The following is an 18,495-nucleotide window of genomic DNA, read 5'->3' as shown; positions in this document are numbered from 1 at the left end:
ATGAAAGCAAAAACAAAACAAAATGCGGTTCCCGCAAAATTGCTCAAAAATTCTATATTTTTACGGAAAATTCGTGTCAGTCCTGTGTTAAATATCGATATTCTTATTTCCAAAGATGGAAAACTCTTTGAAATACAAGACGGAGGAGTAATAAACAATTGTACCTTGAAAAAAATCGATGCAAAAAGCACCTTGGAGTTTCAACTGTTCTTCAACTACCAAAATTCATCGAGAAATGTATTTTATTTGATCAAATCCGGCAAATATTTGAACATAATTCAACGAAAATCAACCCTTGAGCTGTTAACTTGTTATGAAAACGTACAAAGTATCAAAATTTTATCAAATTCAGGACATCCGAGCATCGAAATTCGTCTTTTAGACTCATCAACTATCGTTACAAACCTCATTGACGATGAAAATCCAACGGAAAATGCTCCATTCGAAGAGCCTGATGATCAAATCGTCAAAAAAGCGAAAGAATTACTTCATGAGGAAAAAGTAAAATGCCAAGAATCGTTCGATTCGTATGCGAATCTTTATCAAAATGTATGTGATGAACTCAAAACAGCTCCAAAACGGTTAAGAAGTGAAAATCAATTGGAAAAAGTCATTCTCGTACCTTACGCAAACAATTGGAAACGCGTTCATAATGGAAAATTCATCTTGGGCCTTCCAATTCTTAATGCTACATCTCAAAGGTATTTTTTGTTTTCTGTATATATTTATTTTATCTAATTTTTCAATCACATAAGGAACAAAGCTGTCTCAGTTTTCGAATAATTTTGCAATAATTGCAACATTTTGTACTGACTTTATTTAAAAATTCGATTATTTGTAACTTGAGATTAAATATTTTTTGACCGACTATTAAAATTTGGATGGAAAACTGTTCTACGAATGTCTATGAAGAGAAGATCTATGAGAAAATTCTATTGCAAGTGCCTAAGTAGTATAGAATAAGTTGTGGTTTGATAGATTTTGAAGAATTTTGATAAAAAAAAATTAAAAGCAGATAACTTAAAATTATTGGATTTCAACAAAAACTTAACATTTGCTTAGCTTTTTAGTCCCGAAACTTTTTCCTATCACCTATATAATAGATTTAAATCAGTGTATAGTTGAAAATTGTTACTTAATTAGTTACAACTACTAAATATATTTTTCTTACGGACGCAATTAAATTTTTTAGCGCTTAAAAGTAGTTTAGTACATTCTAATTATTGAAGTTTTTTTTTTGAAGTATCACAATTGTTTATTATTAACGTTGTTTAAAACTAAGAAATTAGCTGAGATATGATGAGCAGCTCTATTCTACGGGATTATCCGCTTGTGCCATCTCAAAGTACGGTTGCGGATCGTATCCGAACAGTTCAAAGTCATATTTGAAGATTTCATATATCTCCCGAATTTGTCGCTGTGTAAGTGTCGAATAGTACTTTTTCAGCAAATCCGACGTATTTTTGCCTTTTCCGCTATTTTTCCATTGCGGCGCAATGAGATGCGACAAACCCGCTTTGTGTATGAGATATTGCTGATCTTCGTCGAGCGTCTCGAATTTCGCGATTACATCGAATTTCACTTGGCACGGCGTACAGAATTGCGTGATCGGAGTCCAATGCATGTCAAGCATTTTTCCCGCTTTGTATTCGTCGATGAGGTATTCCGCAAACTCCCCGAAGATGGGCCATCGAATGGCGTATTTTGAGGGTTTTAGTTGAAATTTCTTCTCGCGATACTTTCGGATGATCTTTTGCCCGAGTGCTGAATGCAAAGTGTGCGGAAGCGCAAATTGAAGTTTGTCTCGATACGCACTCAGTAATCGCTCGAACGGATGTCGCACAATTAAGAAGGTAATTGAACCGTTTTGTGCTTCGATGAGTTCTTCGACGCTGGGTCGCGGATATCGCTTACGTGCTAAAATCAAAGGTACGAGTTTCGTTTTCTTCAGGAATTCCGGAGAATAACCGGCAAGTACGTTGAAATTGTACATCCAGGATGTAGAAGCTGCTTTAAAGACGTTGCACCAAAGCAGATGATGTTTGTGATTGATGAGAAATTCCCATGCATTTGGCTTGTGAAGAGAATCGTTTCCTATTAAAACAAAAAATTTATCGATTTTTTTCTAAAATTACATATAAAAATAAGACTTACCATGTACATCCAATCCATAATAGGAACATTTCTCTGCAAGTCTTGCTGCCCTTAAACTCATTCGCTCTTCAATTTTCTCCTCCATTTCGGGCGGAAACAATTTTTGTGCCATGCGATGCGAATGTGTACCATCGAACGTGTCATTTTCCGACTGAAACGAAGAAAAAAGAAGAATTAATTCATTTTTCCCTGTATTTAAAAGGCGATAAAAGGTTAAGGCGGGTCAGAAATAAAAAACAGTTTTTGATGACAAGGCAACAACACGCACATTTCCCGACAACAACACAAAAAAAAATTAAACATGAATGAATGGAAAGTTTCGTTAAATAATTAGGGCGTTCCAAATTTTTTTAAAACTTTTTGTCCCAAAAACTTTTTTTTAATTTAAAAAATTTTATTTTAATAAAAAAAAGTTTTGAAATACTTTTTCATAAAAAATGACAAAATTTTAACAATTTTTGATCATTAATAAATTAGTTGATTTTATATTAAAAATATTGAGATGTGAAAATTTTAAATTGATCTCAGAATATTTCAAATATAAATTCAAAAAAAAAAAAATTTAAAAAAAAAAAAATAACTGTCAAAAAAATTTTACTGTTAAATAATTTTATGAAAAAAATTTTGAAGAAGAAAATTCATGTTAAATTTCGTAAAAATCGAAAAAATTTAAAAAAAATTTTGAAAATTTTTTGAAAAAATATTTTCGACTTTTAAAACGGGATATGGGACAAAAGCATCGGAAAAAATTTTGAATGGCCTTTTTCCGAAAAAAATCATCTTTCGGTCAGATTTTCATTATAATTACATGTCATTAAGCAGAACGAATTTTAGCAAAGGACCCACGTGTGAATTTATTAACACGCAAGACGGTAGCTAATTTTCCCGCTGAACGATTTTCCGTAAATTTGCGTTAATTCATTCTGACTTGTGAGTTGTGCGAGACAAGAAAAGTGTGAAATTTCCATTCATATGTTGTTCAAATTTACACTCCAACAACTTTTTGTCAACTCAAATCTCGTCGTACCCCAACTTTTTAGACAAGTTACACAACTTTTAATGGCATTTTCGAATATGATGTACGTGAAAAATTTTTTTGTGTCAATTTCGGGTGAAATACAGACAGCAAAGTTCAAAAAATGGAAAATTCATTCATTCGCTTTTACGTGGGTGTCAAAAAAAAACGAACATTCTGCATTAAAAGGCATATTTTTATTCTGTTCGTTGCTCAAATAATACGGCACGACATTGTTGTGTTATTATTAGGCATTATTATTGTTGTTGTTGGAGAGATAGTCATTATTGCAATCTATTGTTGTTCGTACGAAACACGAATTTTCATATATTGATTTTCCAATCAAACGAATTTCGTGCTTATTTTTTATTTTATTGTTATTCAGTTCACTTGTCGCTGTTTGCCAATTGGAGAGAGATAATTAGTTTAAGGGGATCATAAATAACGTCAGGAAGTGAATTGCCGGGCGTTTTCACGGAAATTATTGAACTTTGTCGGAAATTACATGAAAATCTATCTAAACAGGTTTAACTTACCTCATAATGCTTCGTAATCCGATAACTTCCGTCATTTGTGGTAAGCATATAAATAAGTCCAAAGGGTAAGATGGAAATTGTCGCAAAGAACAAAAAGCATCGTTTCAGGATCCGACATTGTGGCTTGCAACCACACGATGTATTACTTGCTTTCATTCGTCGCTTAAATTCAATTCTTCTCCTCTCCTCGAAAATTTTCCTAAAAATCAACTATTTTCGGTGACTGATACGAGCTGTGTCACATTTTTATTGAAAAACCGTTCGATTCTCAACCTTTTTCGTCGATGTTTGGTTTGATTTTTTGTGTTTGCTCAACAAACTGCCGCTTTATGGATCACTTTATGACACAAATTGTTGGGATAACAAAAAGTTTCTCCTATTTAACTTTTTTTTTTGTTTGTTCTGCAATGATATTTTTCTTTTTTGCTGCGGATGAAGTTGATGTGATGGCTACATTGTTGATATTTTTTTTCGTCGTTACACTCTATCGAAAATGAAAATGATAGTTATCTAAATGTTTGCGTTTGTTCATGTTGATCTAATTGAATGTTTCATTAAATGCATAGCGACAACAAGAAAAAACATGCTGATGATGAACTGTTTTTGTGGCTTGTTAGTTAGAATGATGATGAGATAATGGGAAAATGATGAGCATGAAATCGAAAAGTGCCCGCAATTATGACAGCGACACCGCTGAAGGATAAAGCAATGAACAAAAATATTTCGTATTTTATCCTAACAAATGGTCTAAAAAGTTTTTTTTTTCAAAAAGTGTAAAAAATTAAATTTAGTTAAAAAAAAATTCTTAAAAAAAAATTAATAAAATTTACGAACCAAATAATTTAAATTAAAATTTAAAAATTTTTTTTTTCGAAAATTTTAAAATCATTTAATGAAATTTACTAAAATTAATTTTTTTTTAATTTAAACATTTTTAAAACATTTCGACTTAAAAAATTTTTAATTTTTTTATTGTCGAAAATATAAAAATTTTAATTTATTAATGAGCTCATGATTTTTTTTAATGAAAAAAAAATTTTGAAAAAGTGATTTTCAAAAAAAAATTTTTTTTTTGAAAATTGAAATATTTTTTTACAATTTTAAATTTTCTTAATGAACTGTACTTAAATTTATTTTTTTAAATAAAAAAAATTCGAAAAAGTTTAAAAAATTTTTTATTTTTTTTTTCGAAAAATTTAAAATTTTAAAAAATTCTAAATTTACTTTAGAAATTATTTCTTTTTTTTTTAAGTTTTTGACAAAAGAAGACAAAATTTCTTCTAACATGAAACATTTTAAATTTTTATTTCAGCCTAAAAAAAGGTAAATTTCCAAATTCTAATCGTCAATTGTTGGCAAACTCTCAATAACACAAACAATTTCAAGTCATTAATATGTAAAGTGTCTGTCGAGCTGTTACTACTGAATTCTCATTCTCCAAAATCGAATAAATGCATCACAATGACCGAACCATCAATGCGATGAACAAAACGTTATATAAATGGATCAAAGTTGTTTTTGTGGGATTTTAAATAAATTTGAATTGAATGCTAATTAGCTACTTGGTTAGTCATAAGAACGTATAATAGACACTCGTTTCGTTTAAAATTAAAGTTTCATGGAGAAGGCTGGTTTTTAACGAAAAAAAAAAATAATAATCTAAAGCACGTTGAGGAATCAATGAAACGTGCTTGAAGTTGATTTTCGTGCTTTTATGCGCTTCGAGTGACCTTGTGAGAATTTTATCACTTTTTAATACGTTCAAGCGAAATTTAGACGATGATGATGATGTCGTACGAGTAAAGTGAGCTAAACATTAGAACGTTTCCAATAAATCATCGTTATGTGCTTTGTGAATAATTTATGTGCGAGTTTTGTTATCAGGAGGGCAGCGAGCTGCGATGAAATGCATCGACGTTAATGTCGCTCAAATTACCGATAATAATAATGTTGTCCGATTGTCAATAGAAGTTTCTAAATAAATAATGACTTTAGTAACAGCAAAAAGGTAGAACGGGAATGACATGCAACTGACGAAGCTAATTGTTGTTTAAAAAATTGAAGGAGTCTCAAGGTCTTTTTATCCAAATCCAGTAGAGCGATAATTAAATTAAAGTCACTTTTTTAACCTCACGTCATTTTAAACAAAAGTCGTTTTTAGCGATAATTGATCAATTTATCTCTCACTCGTCTACTGTTTCTATTTACTTTTACAATTTTCGGCAAAAGATACGAATCGTAAAGAAAGAGGAAAAAAATCAACGACCAAAAGATAAACATTGAAAACACTTTACTTGACAAGTGATTTTTATCAAATATTTATCTTTCTAAGAACGGAGTGAAATGAAAATGAGTAAAAAATTCAATTGTTGCAAAATTGGTTCTCACATTAGTTTTTTTTTCTTCGACAGCGTATTTAGTATTGTCAAGTTATTTATAAATATAACACTTTTTTACACAATTTTAGTCTTTTCTCAATGATTGTCTTGCTGTTATTCGATTTTTATCAATTTTTTATTATTTTTTTTTTTTAAATTATTTTACTAAATATTTTTTTAATGTTTTTTTTATTATTTTTCTTTTCATAGAATTGGATGAATGAAAAAACTAAAAGAAAATTGCAGTTTTCTTGTGTGTGTGTATCCGACAAATATCTGTACAAGACTACGGTCTCCAACCAAGAAGATACTCGCTCGTATATGGAAACGCAAAGAATCGCGGAGAGAGAATCGTACATCAGATTCATATTTTTATGTGTGTTATATGGAACTCAGCTGCTGATGTACTATATTTTCATTCTGTTTTGTATGGAAACGAAGGAAAAATAACAATCGTGCGCAGAAGATGCCATACGGATGTGTATATGGTAGATAGGGAGAGACAATTGGAGTTGGTCGATCTTGATGGGGGAGAAATTTATGGAAATTAATTCCAACAGTTCCTCACTAATCGTGTTTTCATTCAATTTTCGCATTGTACGAACACGCATAGCTCGGAAAATTCGCCAGAGACCGAACATTATCTGATTTTCTCTCTGCTCTGCCTTTTTGCTGTGTTGTATGATGTTGGAACACATAAATGAATGAAAATGAGCGACACGAACAACTCACACGTGTATTGTTTGCAGCAAATCTGACAACAAGCGGCAATTTTACAGCGATATTTATGTCAGTTGATTAGTTGAGTTGAGACTGAATGACACGGACTGAAGAGTTAATTAACTTCAACGACAATTAGCGACTTGACGTTATGCATAAAGCTAAAAATTAACGAGTATTATGTCAGTTTTTTTCATTAAAATGCGTAATTTTAATGAAATCATCAATTAACTCACCTACTTTTTGTTTGGAAATTTCTTTACGGTTCACATCGCGATGATCTTTTGATACAACCTTTGATATTGTCGAACAATTTTATTAACACAGGTCCGTTATTGTTTCGTGTGCGGCTTTCAAACTGATTATTTGTACCTGTACAACTGATTTCTGCGCATGCGCAGTTTTATGTGAGAGACAAAAACACCTTTGAGAGAGAAAAAACTTGGATAAAACCGTTGTTGATTGAATTTTTCTTTTCATTTCAGACCAATAACAGCTTTAAACATCACAGCAACAGTTTTCTGCGAGGAAATAACGGATTTCGAGTACAATTCTTGTCTTTATCGATGTGCTGAGGATTTTCATTCTGTGGAAGAATTGAAACAAAAGTTACAAAATTTTGAAAATGAAGAAGAAAATTACACGGATCTACATCGAGATCCAAAATTTGAAGAAGAATGGACCGTTAGTGAAAATGGAAACTTACATGGCGAGGAATCAGGCATCGTGATTGTTACTATGGATGTCAAATTATTACTTGATAAGGCTGTGAACTTACAAAAAGATGTTTTTACGTTCAATTGTTTTGTAAATTATCACGTAAATGACGAGAAAAATGTTCAACACGATCTTCAATTGCACTTTGGTGACGTACAAATTACACAAAAAGAGCTTTTTTGTACCGAATTATGGATTAATTTTAAACAAGAATGTAATATTTCATCAAAATTTCTTAAAATTTTTTTTTAAACTTAACAAATTTTTATTTTTTAGGTCTAATTGATCTTCTTGCAGTAACAACAAGTACATCATCTATTCATCTGTCATTCGTTTATGCTTTTGATCCCTTTAAAAGAAACAGAAATTCAGGATTTTCTTGTAAAAAATTTTGGATTCAACTACATACCTATAAAAACTTCAGAAAATTTAATTGAAACAACATTTTTTGAAGTTATACCAATGAACGAAAGTTTTGTAAGCTCATCTCTTCTGTACCAAAATGAAGGAATTTTAAAAGGAATGGTTGTTCGTGTGCAAAAATCAACTTCAACAACGTTCAATGTCAAAATTTACGGAAACGAGACTCAATTGGTGTCTCTTGTGAAGACTTTTGTATCAGAATTCGATGAAAAATGTAAAATTACAATGAGAGAAAATGCAGTAGAAAAAGAAAAATTGATTCAAAATCTTCGATATTCATTAATTGATGAGATACAACACATAATTGGCACAGAAAAGGACAAAAATGGATTTGAAAAGTTCATCAGAGATCAAAGTTCAAAAGAAATTCTTTCAGATATTGCTTGTGAAAGACTTTTATCGACAAATGCATGCGAAAAATGAAAATTTTATTACTCAAAATATATTTTTTTATTCAAAAATTTTGTGATTTTAATCAATGTCAAAGAAAAATATAGTTAATATGAAGTCAAATTAAAAAAAAGGTAAAATTTTTTTAAAATTTCTCTTTATTTTAACTTTATTTATGTACAAAAATGGCACAGTCTTGAGATTTTATTTTGGTTAGTCTAAGCTTTGAATTTCGACGTCTTTTTTCTTACAATTTCTGTTAGTTTCGTAAATCTACTATAAAAATTCTTTTACATTTATAAATATATTATCACAGTTCACAAATAAAAAAAATGAAAATTTAAAACAAAACAAAATATAAAACGCTTGGGATTTGAAAGTTTCTTATCATTTCTTCTCCCCAACGTTCATAAACTAGAAAATTTGCTCTCTTAAACACACAAAACTTGAACAATTGTGCAAATAAATACAAAAAATGTAATTTCATAACGTTGTGGTTGTTTCGAGTTTCACATATTCGCTATCAATGGAGTGACAAATATCCGCACTTATGTGTCTTCGACGCTTTTGTGCATATATTTTAAATACAGCAACAATAAAAATACACACGCTCGCAATAAGAATTGTTGCCCCGAGAGCTATTAACACGCGACGACGTGTTTTCAGGTCATCATCAATAATTTCTTCAATTTCCTCCTCATCTTCATCGTTATCGGGAATGTCATTTCTCGGCGCTTGAATCGGTTTTGGTTCTGGATTTTCGGAAATTTTATCAAAAGTCGATATATCGGTGCTATTTGAGACATTTGATTCCAATGGAAGTTTCTCCGGCAATGGTTTCGTACTTTTATTGATCGTATTATGAGCTACTTTGACATCTTTCGTTACATCAATGAAGTCAGAACAGCCAAATAAGAGTTCGTTATTTACATTATCATTGAAATTGCTGTTCGCAGTACTCAAAGTCAAACAAAATTTGTACAATTCGCCTCGATTGAAGTCAAATCCATCAGGAATCAGGATAGTAAAGGAGTTTGCACGGTTCGAACGACTGTTTTCACAATTTACGGGAGAGGAGTTTCTCACAACATTTCGTCCTTCGATGTCTTCGAACACGAATAATGTGTTACATTTATATCCTTTTAAGGGATTTGCGATATACCATATCATCAAAAGTCCGTAATCGATACTCAAATGTACTTCTTCCAATTTTATTTCGTCACTCGCATCTTCGATCATTCCAAAATTTTGATTGTAATTCAAAAAAGTGTTGTTCATTTGGTTCGTTATCGAACTCGAAGTATCAGGAATTCCTTGATTATCGCACGTTAATGCTTCCGGCGGGATTTGCAACAATGGAGCTCCTTCCAAACGCGGCGGTGTTTGACAAACAGCTCCATAAAGTATCTTCGTTGGCGTTGAAAACTCTCGTAAATTACGGAGATTACAATCGCAATCAAGCGGATTATTCAAAAGTGATAAATTCTTTAATGTCGTCACATTTCGCAATGCATTCGGATGCACAGTGGTGATATCATTATCCGACAAATCTAATTGTTGAATAAGCGATAAGGGAGAAATCATATCAGCTGACACAGCTCGCAGGAAATTGTGTTTTAAATTAAGAACGACGAGTTTTGGTAAGTTTATGAGTGATGAAATCGATACAATTCCATTATAACCCAAATCCAACTCTTGCAAGGAATTCAATCCATCGAAGGCACGATCTTCCAAAACATCAATTTGACATTGACGAAGCGATAATAAGACGAGCGATGAAAAATTACTGAATGTTGCTGTTTTTATCGAGCCAATAACGTTTCGATCCAAGTTGAGAGTTCGCAAATTTTTCAAAGACGGCAAAATTGAAGCATCCAAAGGTCCCCGAATGTTATTTCCACGCAAGTCAAGTTCCCTGTTAATGACAAAAATAATTAAAACCTTATTAAAAGATAAAGAAAAAATATACAAACCTCAAATTTGAACACTTGCTGACAGTTTGAATGCTTGAAACAACATCGCCAAGTCTGTTATTTGCCAATTTCAGTATTGTTAACTTCTGTAAAGGCGAAAATGTTCTCGCAGCAATACTGGATATCAAATTTTCCGTCAAATCGAGATACGTTAATTGTTGTAAGTTCTATAAAAAAATATTTTTCATTAAAATTTTTATTTTTTCTAAAGAAAAATTTTTAACTTACACTGAAATCCGATGAAATCAACGCCTTAATTTTATTATTCGACAAATCCAGTCGATCCAAATTACTTAAAACTTGCAAAGATGTCGATGGAACGACAGTCAATGCATTATTTGGCAATCCTAATTCATATAATCCGGGAGATTTCATGCCAGCAAAGATCGTTCTGTGAAGTCTCTTGATCTCGCCGGATGAAATTACCAAACCGTGTAACGATATATTCTCGAAAACACGTGCCTCGCTTAAAATTGTGACATTTTTCAAGGTGCAATCGAGAAGAGAAACAGCGAATTTGGCTTCTCTCAAACTCTGTGCTATCAAATCTAAGCTACGAATGTCTCCGCTACAACGCAACGTATATTTCAAGTCGCATCCACACTCTAAATTTTTGGTTTGATTCACGAGCGGGCACTCCCAATAACCTGGATCGACGGGAGTCGTTGAGACAATTGCTTCCTGCTGTTTCAGGTTGAATTTATTGACGTACTTGATGTTTTTCGACTTTTGGATGTAGGGTTTTTGCTCAATTGGAGACAATGTTGTCGAAGATGTTGTTATTGAAGGTAATACTGTGACTTCTGTACTTTGGTTGGTTTCTAAAAAAAAAAATTTTTATTATTTTTTGATTTTTTTAGAAATTAAAAGCTTACCATTTAATTTAGTTAACGCTCTCGATGGTAGAAGATTATGAAGATCATCAGGACTGATAATAACGGCTCCTCTTTCTACTCGAAACGCGTGATGAGAGACTGTTATCGAAAGCAAATATAGGAGAATTTGCGGAATGGATCTGAAATGAAATGTTAGAACAGATGAAAAAGCTTGTCAAATCAATTAATCGATTATTTCTCTTAATCGAGCAAAATGAATATTTGCATAGATTTCCGCTCTAATTTATTCAGGTATAAATGCGACGACAGTTGAAGAAAGACCTTCATTACTTGATAAGAATCGAACTTTGCTGCGTCAAAAATTAATCCAATTCAGAATTTTGAGAATGAAACTATTTTTTCTCATTTTTTTCTGTGTTCTCTTGAAAAATTGTTTAACAGAACGTTTCACAAGATGTCAAATTACCAAAACTTTGAAAAGAAATGGATTTGATAGAGCATTATTACCAACTTGTAAGTAATTTGTGAACTTTTTTTAATCAACGGCGCTTGATCTTGAGGGAATCCTCTCGTTATCAATTTAATTATTATTTTTAATATTTTAATAAAAAAATTTTTATAAAAAAAAATAAAAAAATATTTTTTTTATGAAAAAGAAAAAAATAATTTTTTTAATAAAAAAAAAGCTTTTTAAAAAATATTTTTTTATGGAAAGAAAAATAATTTTTTTTTTTAATTTTTTGATGAAAATTAAAAATATTTTTTTATACAAAAAAAAAAAAATAAAAAAAATTTTTTATGAATTTTTTTTTAAATTTTTATTTAATTTAAATTCTCTTTTAGGGGTTTGTCTAATTGACGCTTCAAGCGGAAGAGACTCTTCAAAAGTCACTGTTTTAGGCCGAAATACGTATTACGGATTATTTCAAATCAAAAGTACAGATTTTTGTACACCCGGCAAACAAGGCGGCATGTGTAAAAAAGATTGCAAAAGTATCTTCTTTGAAAATTCACTTTTTTATTAAATTTTAATTATTTTTTTTCACACAGATTTCATTGACAACAACATAAACGACGACATGCAATGTGCAAAACTCATCCAACAACGCAAGGGATTTAATGCATGGCCCAAATTCGAAACATCTTGCAAAGGAAGTCTCGTGAATCCATGGGTAGAAGATGTCAAAAAGTGTTTGCAAACGGCGAAAAGTGCATCATCGGCTTTAAATTTCTTTTATCAGCCTGCGAGAAAAGTGTCAACAGTGTCAGTTTGAAAAATAAACATGAATTTATTAAGAAATTGTCTACATTTTACGCGGATTGATAAGAACGTGATATGACGTCATATGTGAGTAACTCTTTGAGAACGACAGATAGATACAGTTTGAACACTTTTGTTTACAAAACAATTCTCGGTTCATTATTATTTATTGCTATGTTTATGACATGCTAATTGAAGTTCGTTTGAATAATCAGCACAAAATTGGGAATTACCATTTTTTTCTCGATTTTTAGATATCGATTGGAATTTGACTCCTTCGTAAAAGCTGAAATTTTATCAAAAATGCGCTCAAGCGATTATTTTTGACGCAATTTATTGTTTATTTTTTGTCTTATCAAGCTGAGAGCTACTGCGTAAGCATGATGTGAGAAAATATTTCAGTATTACTCGAATTCTCATTCTGTTCGTGTCTCATTTTGCTTTGCTCTCGTCAAAATATGTGTCTAATTAACAACAATAATCATTTCACGGTTAAATTAGTTGCTTTCGGGCTCGTTCTTCTGCTTCAAAGCGTTTCGGCAAAAGAATACAAAAGATGCGAAGTAACAAACATTCTGAAAGACAATGGATTTGATCGATCGTTACTTCCTGCATGTAACCATACACTTTGACACTTGAGTAAATATTGGAATTTCATCATAATTTCTTCACACAGGGGTTTGTTTAGTGGATGCGGAGAGCGGAAGGAATACCGACAAGATAACAACGCACGGTTATCACAAAAGCTACGGATTATTTGCGATTCAGAGCATGGATTATTGCACGCCCGGCAAGAAAAATGGAGGAGGATTGTGCAAAAGTGACTGCAATGGTAAGATTTTTCAACTTTTAACTCCAATTTTTAAGCTTTTAACACGAAATTTCTTCATAGATTTCATTAACGACAACATTTTGGATGACATGACGTGCGCAAAAAAGATTCAAGCTGCCCATGGGTTCAAAGTATGGCCTAAATACGAAACCTCATGCAAAGGAGTGCATCTCCAAAGTTGGATCGATGACGTGAATAAGTGCTTAAATGGGAAAATTCTCATGAGAAACGACTTTGACACAACGCAATTGATTCCGGATCCCGACCACTCCGCAGCAAATATCAATACAAGTAGTTTTATTACAGGCATCTTACTTGTGACAACGACGCTCTTAATGCTTCATTGATTGATTGAACAAACAAAGATTTTATTGTGATTATTTCAACATTTTTTGATATTTGCCAAAGTATTTTTTTAACATTTGAATAAAATTGTAGACAAGTATTGATCAAATATTGCTCGGATATTCGCATTTTTGTAAAATTTACGATTTACGAAGCCAAAAATTGAAGTTCACACAAATGAAGACAAAGAAACAGTCGACGTTGAGTTGAAATCTCAACAAAAAATGTTCCTGCTGAAGATTATTATAATAATTTTGCTCTCTACAATAAAATAAATAACAATGATCAAAACATAATAAGAGACAAGACAAGAAAAAGAGATGAAAAAAAAACTACAACAACCGCCCACACAAATATTTAACCAAATAAGATTACTCGTGAGTTTCTTTTTTTTCTTTATTCATTTTTTGTTTCGTATTCGGAGCGATTTCTCGCGAGAGACAAAATTAATGTTGATAGTTCACTGTCATATACTGTCGTGATGTGATCTTGTCTCAAATTATTTATTAATTTTTATCTCTTTAAAAAAAAAATATATAATTTTCTGAACGTTTAAGAAACATTTTTCAAACATGATACAGGGAGATATTTAAATTAAAATTAATCCGTTCGTTCATTCATGCGAAGCATATTTTGACGCCTTCTTGACACCCACTCGCGATTGATTTCGTGTCACACACACATAGATTTCTTGCAATTAACGTCGTTTCGCCTAATTTAAATTACTAATGAGAGCTTGCAGCATGCATTGGACCCGTTTTTACTTTTTTATGTCGAAGAATTTAGTCTATGAAATTTTTTTAAATAGTTTTTTTTCAACTTTTGTGCCATCGTAACCTTCCGCGAATCAATTAATGTCCCAAAGTTTCATTTCAACAATCAATCATCGCGATCGCTCGTTCAAATGACATGCGAGAACGGAAATTACAAACAAATGATCACGTTTCTATTGTCGAAATTCATTCATTGTTTCATCAACGAGGCTCGCATACCAATTTCTGAAACAAAAAAAGAACACAATTTTGTACTTAATTTAATTGATGGGCTTTTTGTGAGTTTGTAAATCACTTTAATTGACTGCAAAAAAGCCATCGATATCAATTATTTTGCAGCGAGACATTGAAATGTCATCTCGCCTTCTTCTCGATAATTTCTAACGAAGCCTCCTACTATTTTTATTATAAAATTTATATTGTTTTTGCCCTACAAAAATTGAAGTTAAGCAGTTGTAGCAAAAACTATGCGTTTTCGAGCATATGTTTCATGGAGAAAAGTGATTCTTATGACTCAAGGAATGTTTAGCGCGAAAAAAAAAATTTCAAAAAATTTTCATCCAATAAAAACTTCATTAAATACATTTTTTTTAAATTTATTTATTTTTTATTTTTTTATTTTTTTTTCAACATTAATTTATTTTAGAAGTTGTAAACTTCATTTTAATAATTTTTTAAAAAATTTTTTAAATATTTTTTTTATATATTTATTTGTATTTTTTTATTTATTTTTTTTTTTTGTCTTTTATTTGTTGTCATGATCTCTTTTTTTTGTTATTATTTACCTACTCGAGTAGTAAAACGAGCAGTGAAACATAAGGCGCCTTGTCCGCCTTCGTTCATTTAAATACAAAGCTGTCTCGTCGAGCGTCGTGTGTACGGAGAAAGTAAACCAGAATAAAAAACCTGAAAATTGTGACAATTTTTAGAGACATCGTTCGTTACATTATTGGAGATTGGAGTTTTTTCCACAAAAAAAAACTTTCAAATGCTTGTATCGCGTCGCAATTTAAACTACCTACACGCGAGTAATGCGAAAAAATTGTCGCTTGTCGCGTGGGTCATGCAGATTTGCAGAGATATTCATCCCATACTCAAGACACGACGATGTACACGCGTTAGAAGGAAGTCTCTGACAAAGCAAGAAATTAACATATTTAACATTTACTTAATACGTGTAGGCAGACAAGACACAATTATTACAATAAAACAATTTTTTTTGCTTCTTTCCTTTCCCGAGTATTCTTTGTGTGTCTGAAGAATGACACAAGTTCCATTGTCCAAAAAAAAAAAAAAAAAACATAACAAGCAAGTCCCATCATGTACTTTGATGAATTGAAATTTGATCTTTCCGAGAAACGTTCAAATCGGAACAGACGAAAAAAAAAATTAATGAATGAATGATGAAAAAAATGAAAGAAATTATAATAATAAACTAACGTAAACTCCGTTTTGCTACAATAATTTTGATGGTTTATCGAGATTACTTAACGCACCATGTGAACGAATGCATTTTACACACACGGGAAAAAAGGCACAAAAAGAATGTTTTAATAGCTAGAACAATGAACACACCATCATATACGAAAAAAGACAGGATATTAGCTTGCAACAACTATGTAACAATTAAACTTCCGCCACACCGGCTGAAAATTGTTTCTGTGTGTGCAAGAGCATATCTAGAATTTTAATTTTATTATTTTGTTTTTACGTGGAATGGAATTAAGATACGGAGTGAATTTAATGAGGGCTTTGTTGTTGTGTGTGGCAAACAAAGTAGCAAGAAAGTAAAGTGACATCATAATAGGAGAGAATAGAGACATAAAAGGTAGGTTTTGTTTATGATATCGAACATTTTTTGGGGAATTGAAGAAATATTTATGGAATTTATGGGAGTTTTAATGATATTTATGGAAGCGATTATGGAGTTGAAGCATGACATTCACTTTTGAACAACAAATTGAAAGTTTTTTTTTGTTCAATGGATTTATGAACATCGAAAATGTCCAAAATTGTCTTTTTAATTCATTATTTTTGTCCTTTTACTCTTTATCGAGTCTTCATTTTAAGAAAAATTACTTCGATTCTTCATAAAATTTTTAAAAATTTTATATTAAAAAGAGAGTTTTTGTCTCAATTTGAAAAAATTATGTTAAAAATCAATTAAAATTATCCTAAACCAAGCATTTGAATTTCAAAAATCAAAATTTTTTTAAAATTTTTCTTAAAATATTTTTTTTAATTATTTTTTTAAATTTTTTAAAAATATTTTAAATATTTTTTTAAAATATTTTTTTAGAATATTTTTCTTAATATTTTTTTTAAAATATTTTTTTAAAATATTTTTTAAATATTTTTTTAAAATATTTTTTAAATATTTTTTAAATATTTTTTTTATATTTTTTTTAAAAAATTTTTTAATTATTTTTTAAAAATTTTTTAAATATTTTTTTATATTTTTTTTTTTTGAATATTTTTTTAAAATATTTTTTTTTTTAATATTTTTTAAATAATTTTTTAAATATTTTTTTAAAATTGTTTTTACTATTTTTTTAATTTTTTTTTTCATGAGTAATTTGAACTTTTCATGACATTGAACGACGAATCAGTAGACCTTAAAAATATCTTTTTGAACTTTTCGCTATTATTCTTCAAAGTATTGCAAGTGTTTCTTTCAATACATTTAATTCCTTTTCCCTTGAGACACTTGACTGAATCATGCGTTCAAACTCAGTAGGTACACACCTTTCCAACTTCAATTTTTCAAATTCAATTCACCGACGACGTCGAATTATTTGACGGTTGTTCAACAACGATTGATTGTGCAAACAATGGGATATCAATGTAACAACATCCGCAAACGATAAAAATGCGTCAAAAATAAATAAAACATTTAAAGTTCTTTCGTCGGTTCGCTTACCTTCTTATCTGCGGCATGATGAATATTTTTTTTTTATTTTTTGAATATCAATTTAAGTGAATGACAATAAACTTTTTGAATTTTACTCTGCTTGTTAATCCCAACAAAGGGATCACATTTTAGGTTCGTCTCTTGTTATTGCGAACTCTTTGTTACACAAAATCAAGTCACTTCTTAATTTTTTTCGTTCACTTATGATAACTAAGTAATTATGTTCAGATTTTTTTCTAACATCTTTTTCGTGACATGTTACTTAAAATAGTTCAAATTTTAATTTTTTAACACTTGAATGCTAATTAGGTTCTCTTTTCATCTGGTTCGCCCGAAATGTTGTAATCAGCAAACACACAAAAAAAATTAGAACTCGACATATGGTGCGCCAATAATTATTTATGTAAATATTTTTTTTTACGTTAAAGCACTTTTTTTCATCGAGTGCATGAACAACCGATCAGAACAATGTCTCGCACAGAACTGACGACTGAATGGGATAATAATGCGATTAAGACCGTATATGACGAACATTGAGTTACTTTGCAATCAGGTGTAGGAGAACCAGTTTTTATGAATGAACTGTGTCGCGTTGCTCGTATGGTGGTCGTTTGTTTCTGTTTCTGTTATTATTATTAATCTCTCACTGAATTATACTTTTTTTTAGTGTTTAGTGTCGTTTCTTTTCTTATAAATAATTGTACAGTTTGTTGTGAATGATTGTCTTCGCGCCCACACATAAAAAATTTTTTTTTGTAGGTTCGTTAAGGTCTTTGCTTGTCAGAGCTTTGCCCCGAGAGGTGAGTTAACAAACATTAAACATCTTTTATGACTTTATTATTTTTATTTTTAAGTTATTTATTCAGAAATTTGAAACTTTTCACATGTCTTTAATTTTTTTTTTTTACAAATTTAATTTTTTTTTTAATTAATTTCAGATTTTTTTCAATCAGATGGCGAAAAATCGATTGCACAATAACTGCACTAATTAATTATGGAAAAAAAATCTTGTCACTTCCATACATGTCGAGAACAAAATTGTAACTGAAGATTGCATTGACACACACTTCATGCCTTTTGTTTTTGTTTGTACTTCGATTTGGATTCAATTGAGCTGAGTGACTCTTGAGTAACGGAAAATCAGGTGTAGGAGAACGAGTTTTATGAATGAATTGACACTCACATGCATTTTTTGTTCAATTATTCACGATAGATTTAACGGAAGGTAAAT

The 18,495-nt window shown here is 30.7% G+C and overlaps 4 protein-coding genes across 6 annotated transcripts; 2 read left to right on the top strand and 2 right to left on the bottom strand.

Annotated features, from left to right (window-relative positions):
* Positions 1–8,350, top strand: LOC134829195 (uncharacterized). Its single transcript, XM_063842193.1, has 3 exons — positions 1–701; positions 7,289–7,734; positions 7,797–8,350. The coding sequence occupies exons 1-3, from the start codon at positions 1–3 to the stop codon at positions 7,955–7,957; spliced, it is 1,308 nt and encodes a 435-aa protein (XP_063698263.1). The 3' UTR covers positions 7,958–8,350.
* LOC134831950 (carbohydrate sulfotransferase 11) lies at positions 776–6,258 on the bottom strand. 2 transcript variants are annotated; one of them, XM_063845796.1, is made up of 4 exons: positions 6,094–6,258; positions 3,706–4,189; positions 2,155–2,305; positions 776–2,094 (listed from the first exon to the last, which is right to left on the bottom strand). In XM_063845796.1, the coding sequence occupies exons 2-4, from the start codon at positions 3,859–3,861 to the stop codon at positions 1,310–1,312; spliced, it is 1,092 nt and encodes a 363-aa protein (XP_063701866.1). In that variant the 5' UTR covers positions 3,862–4,189; positions 6,094–6,258; the 3' UTR covers positions 776–1,309. The 2 variants fall into 2 exon arrangements, with proteins under 2 accessions (XP_063701866.1, XP_063701867.1); XM_063845797.1 differs by lacking the exon at positions 3,706–4,189.
* A 176-nt stretch (positions 8,351–8,526) lies between the features above and the next one.
* Positions 8,527–11,229, bottom strand: LOC134829194 (slit homolog 1 protein). The gene is made up of 4 exons (XM_063842192.1): positions 11,199–11,229; positions 10,535–11,127; positions 10,307–10,473; positions 8,527–10,248 (listed from the first exon to the last, which is right to left on the bottom strand). The coding sequence occupies exons 1-4, from the start codon at positions 11,227–11,229 to the stop codon at positions 8,817–8,819; spliced, it is 2,223 nt and encodes a 740-aa protein (XP_063698262.1). The 3' UTR covers positions 8,527–8,816.
* A 1,571-nt stretch (positions 11,230–12,800) lies between these two features.
* On the top strand, positions 12,801–13,824 carry LOC134831537 (lysozyme-like). 2 transcript variants are annotated; one of them, XM_063845286.1, is made up of 4 exons: positions 12,801–13,018; positions 13,080–13,235; positions 13,296–13,608; positions 13,674–13,824. In XM_063845286.1, exons 1-3 carry the CDS (start codon positions 12,862–12,864, stop codon positions 13,580–13,582), a joined length of 600 nt encoding a protein of 199 aa, XP_063701356.1. In that variant the 5' UTR covers positions 12,801–12,861; the 3' UTR covers positions 13,583–13,608; positions 13,674–13,824. The 2 variants fall into 2 exon arrangements, with proteins under 2 accessions (XP_063701356.1, XP_063701355.1); XM_063845285.1 differs by having other exon boundaries at positions 13,296–13,813.
* The last annotated feature ends 4,671 nt before the right edge of the window (positions 13,825–18,495 follow it).

The sequence above is a fragment of the Culicoides brevitarsis genome, chromosome 2, assembly GCF_036172545.1.
Source record: "Culicoides brevitarsis isolate CSIRO-B50_1 chromosome 2, AGI_CSIRO_Cbre_v1, whole genome shotgun sequence".
NCBI lineage: Eukaryota > Metazoa > Arthropoda > Insecta > Diptera > Ceratopogonidae > Culicoides > Culicoides brevitarsis.
The sequence above is the reverse complement of the archived record's forward strand: the minus strand, read 5'-3'. Positions and strand labels throughout refer to the sequence as shown.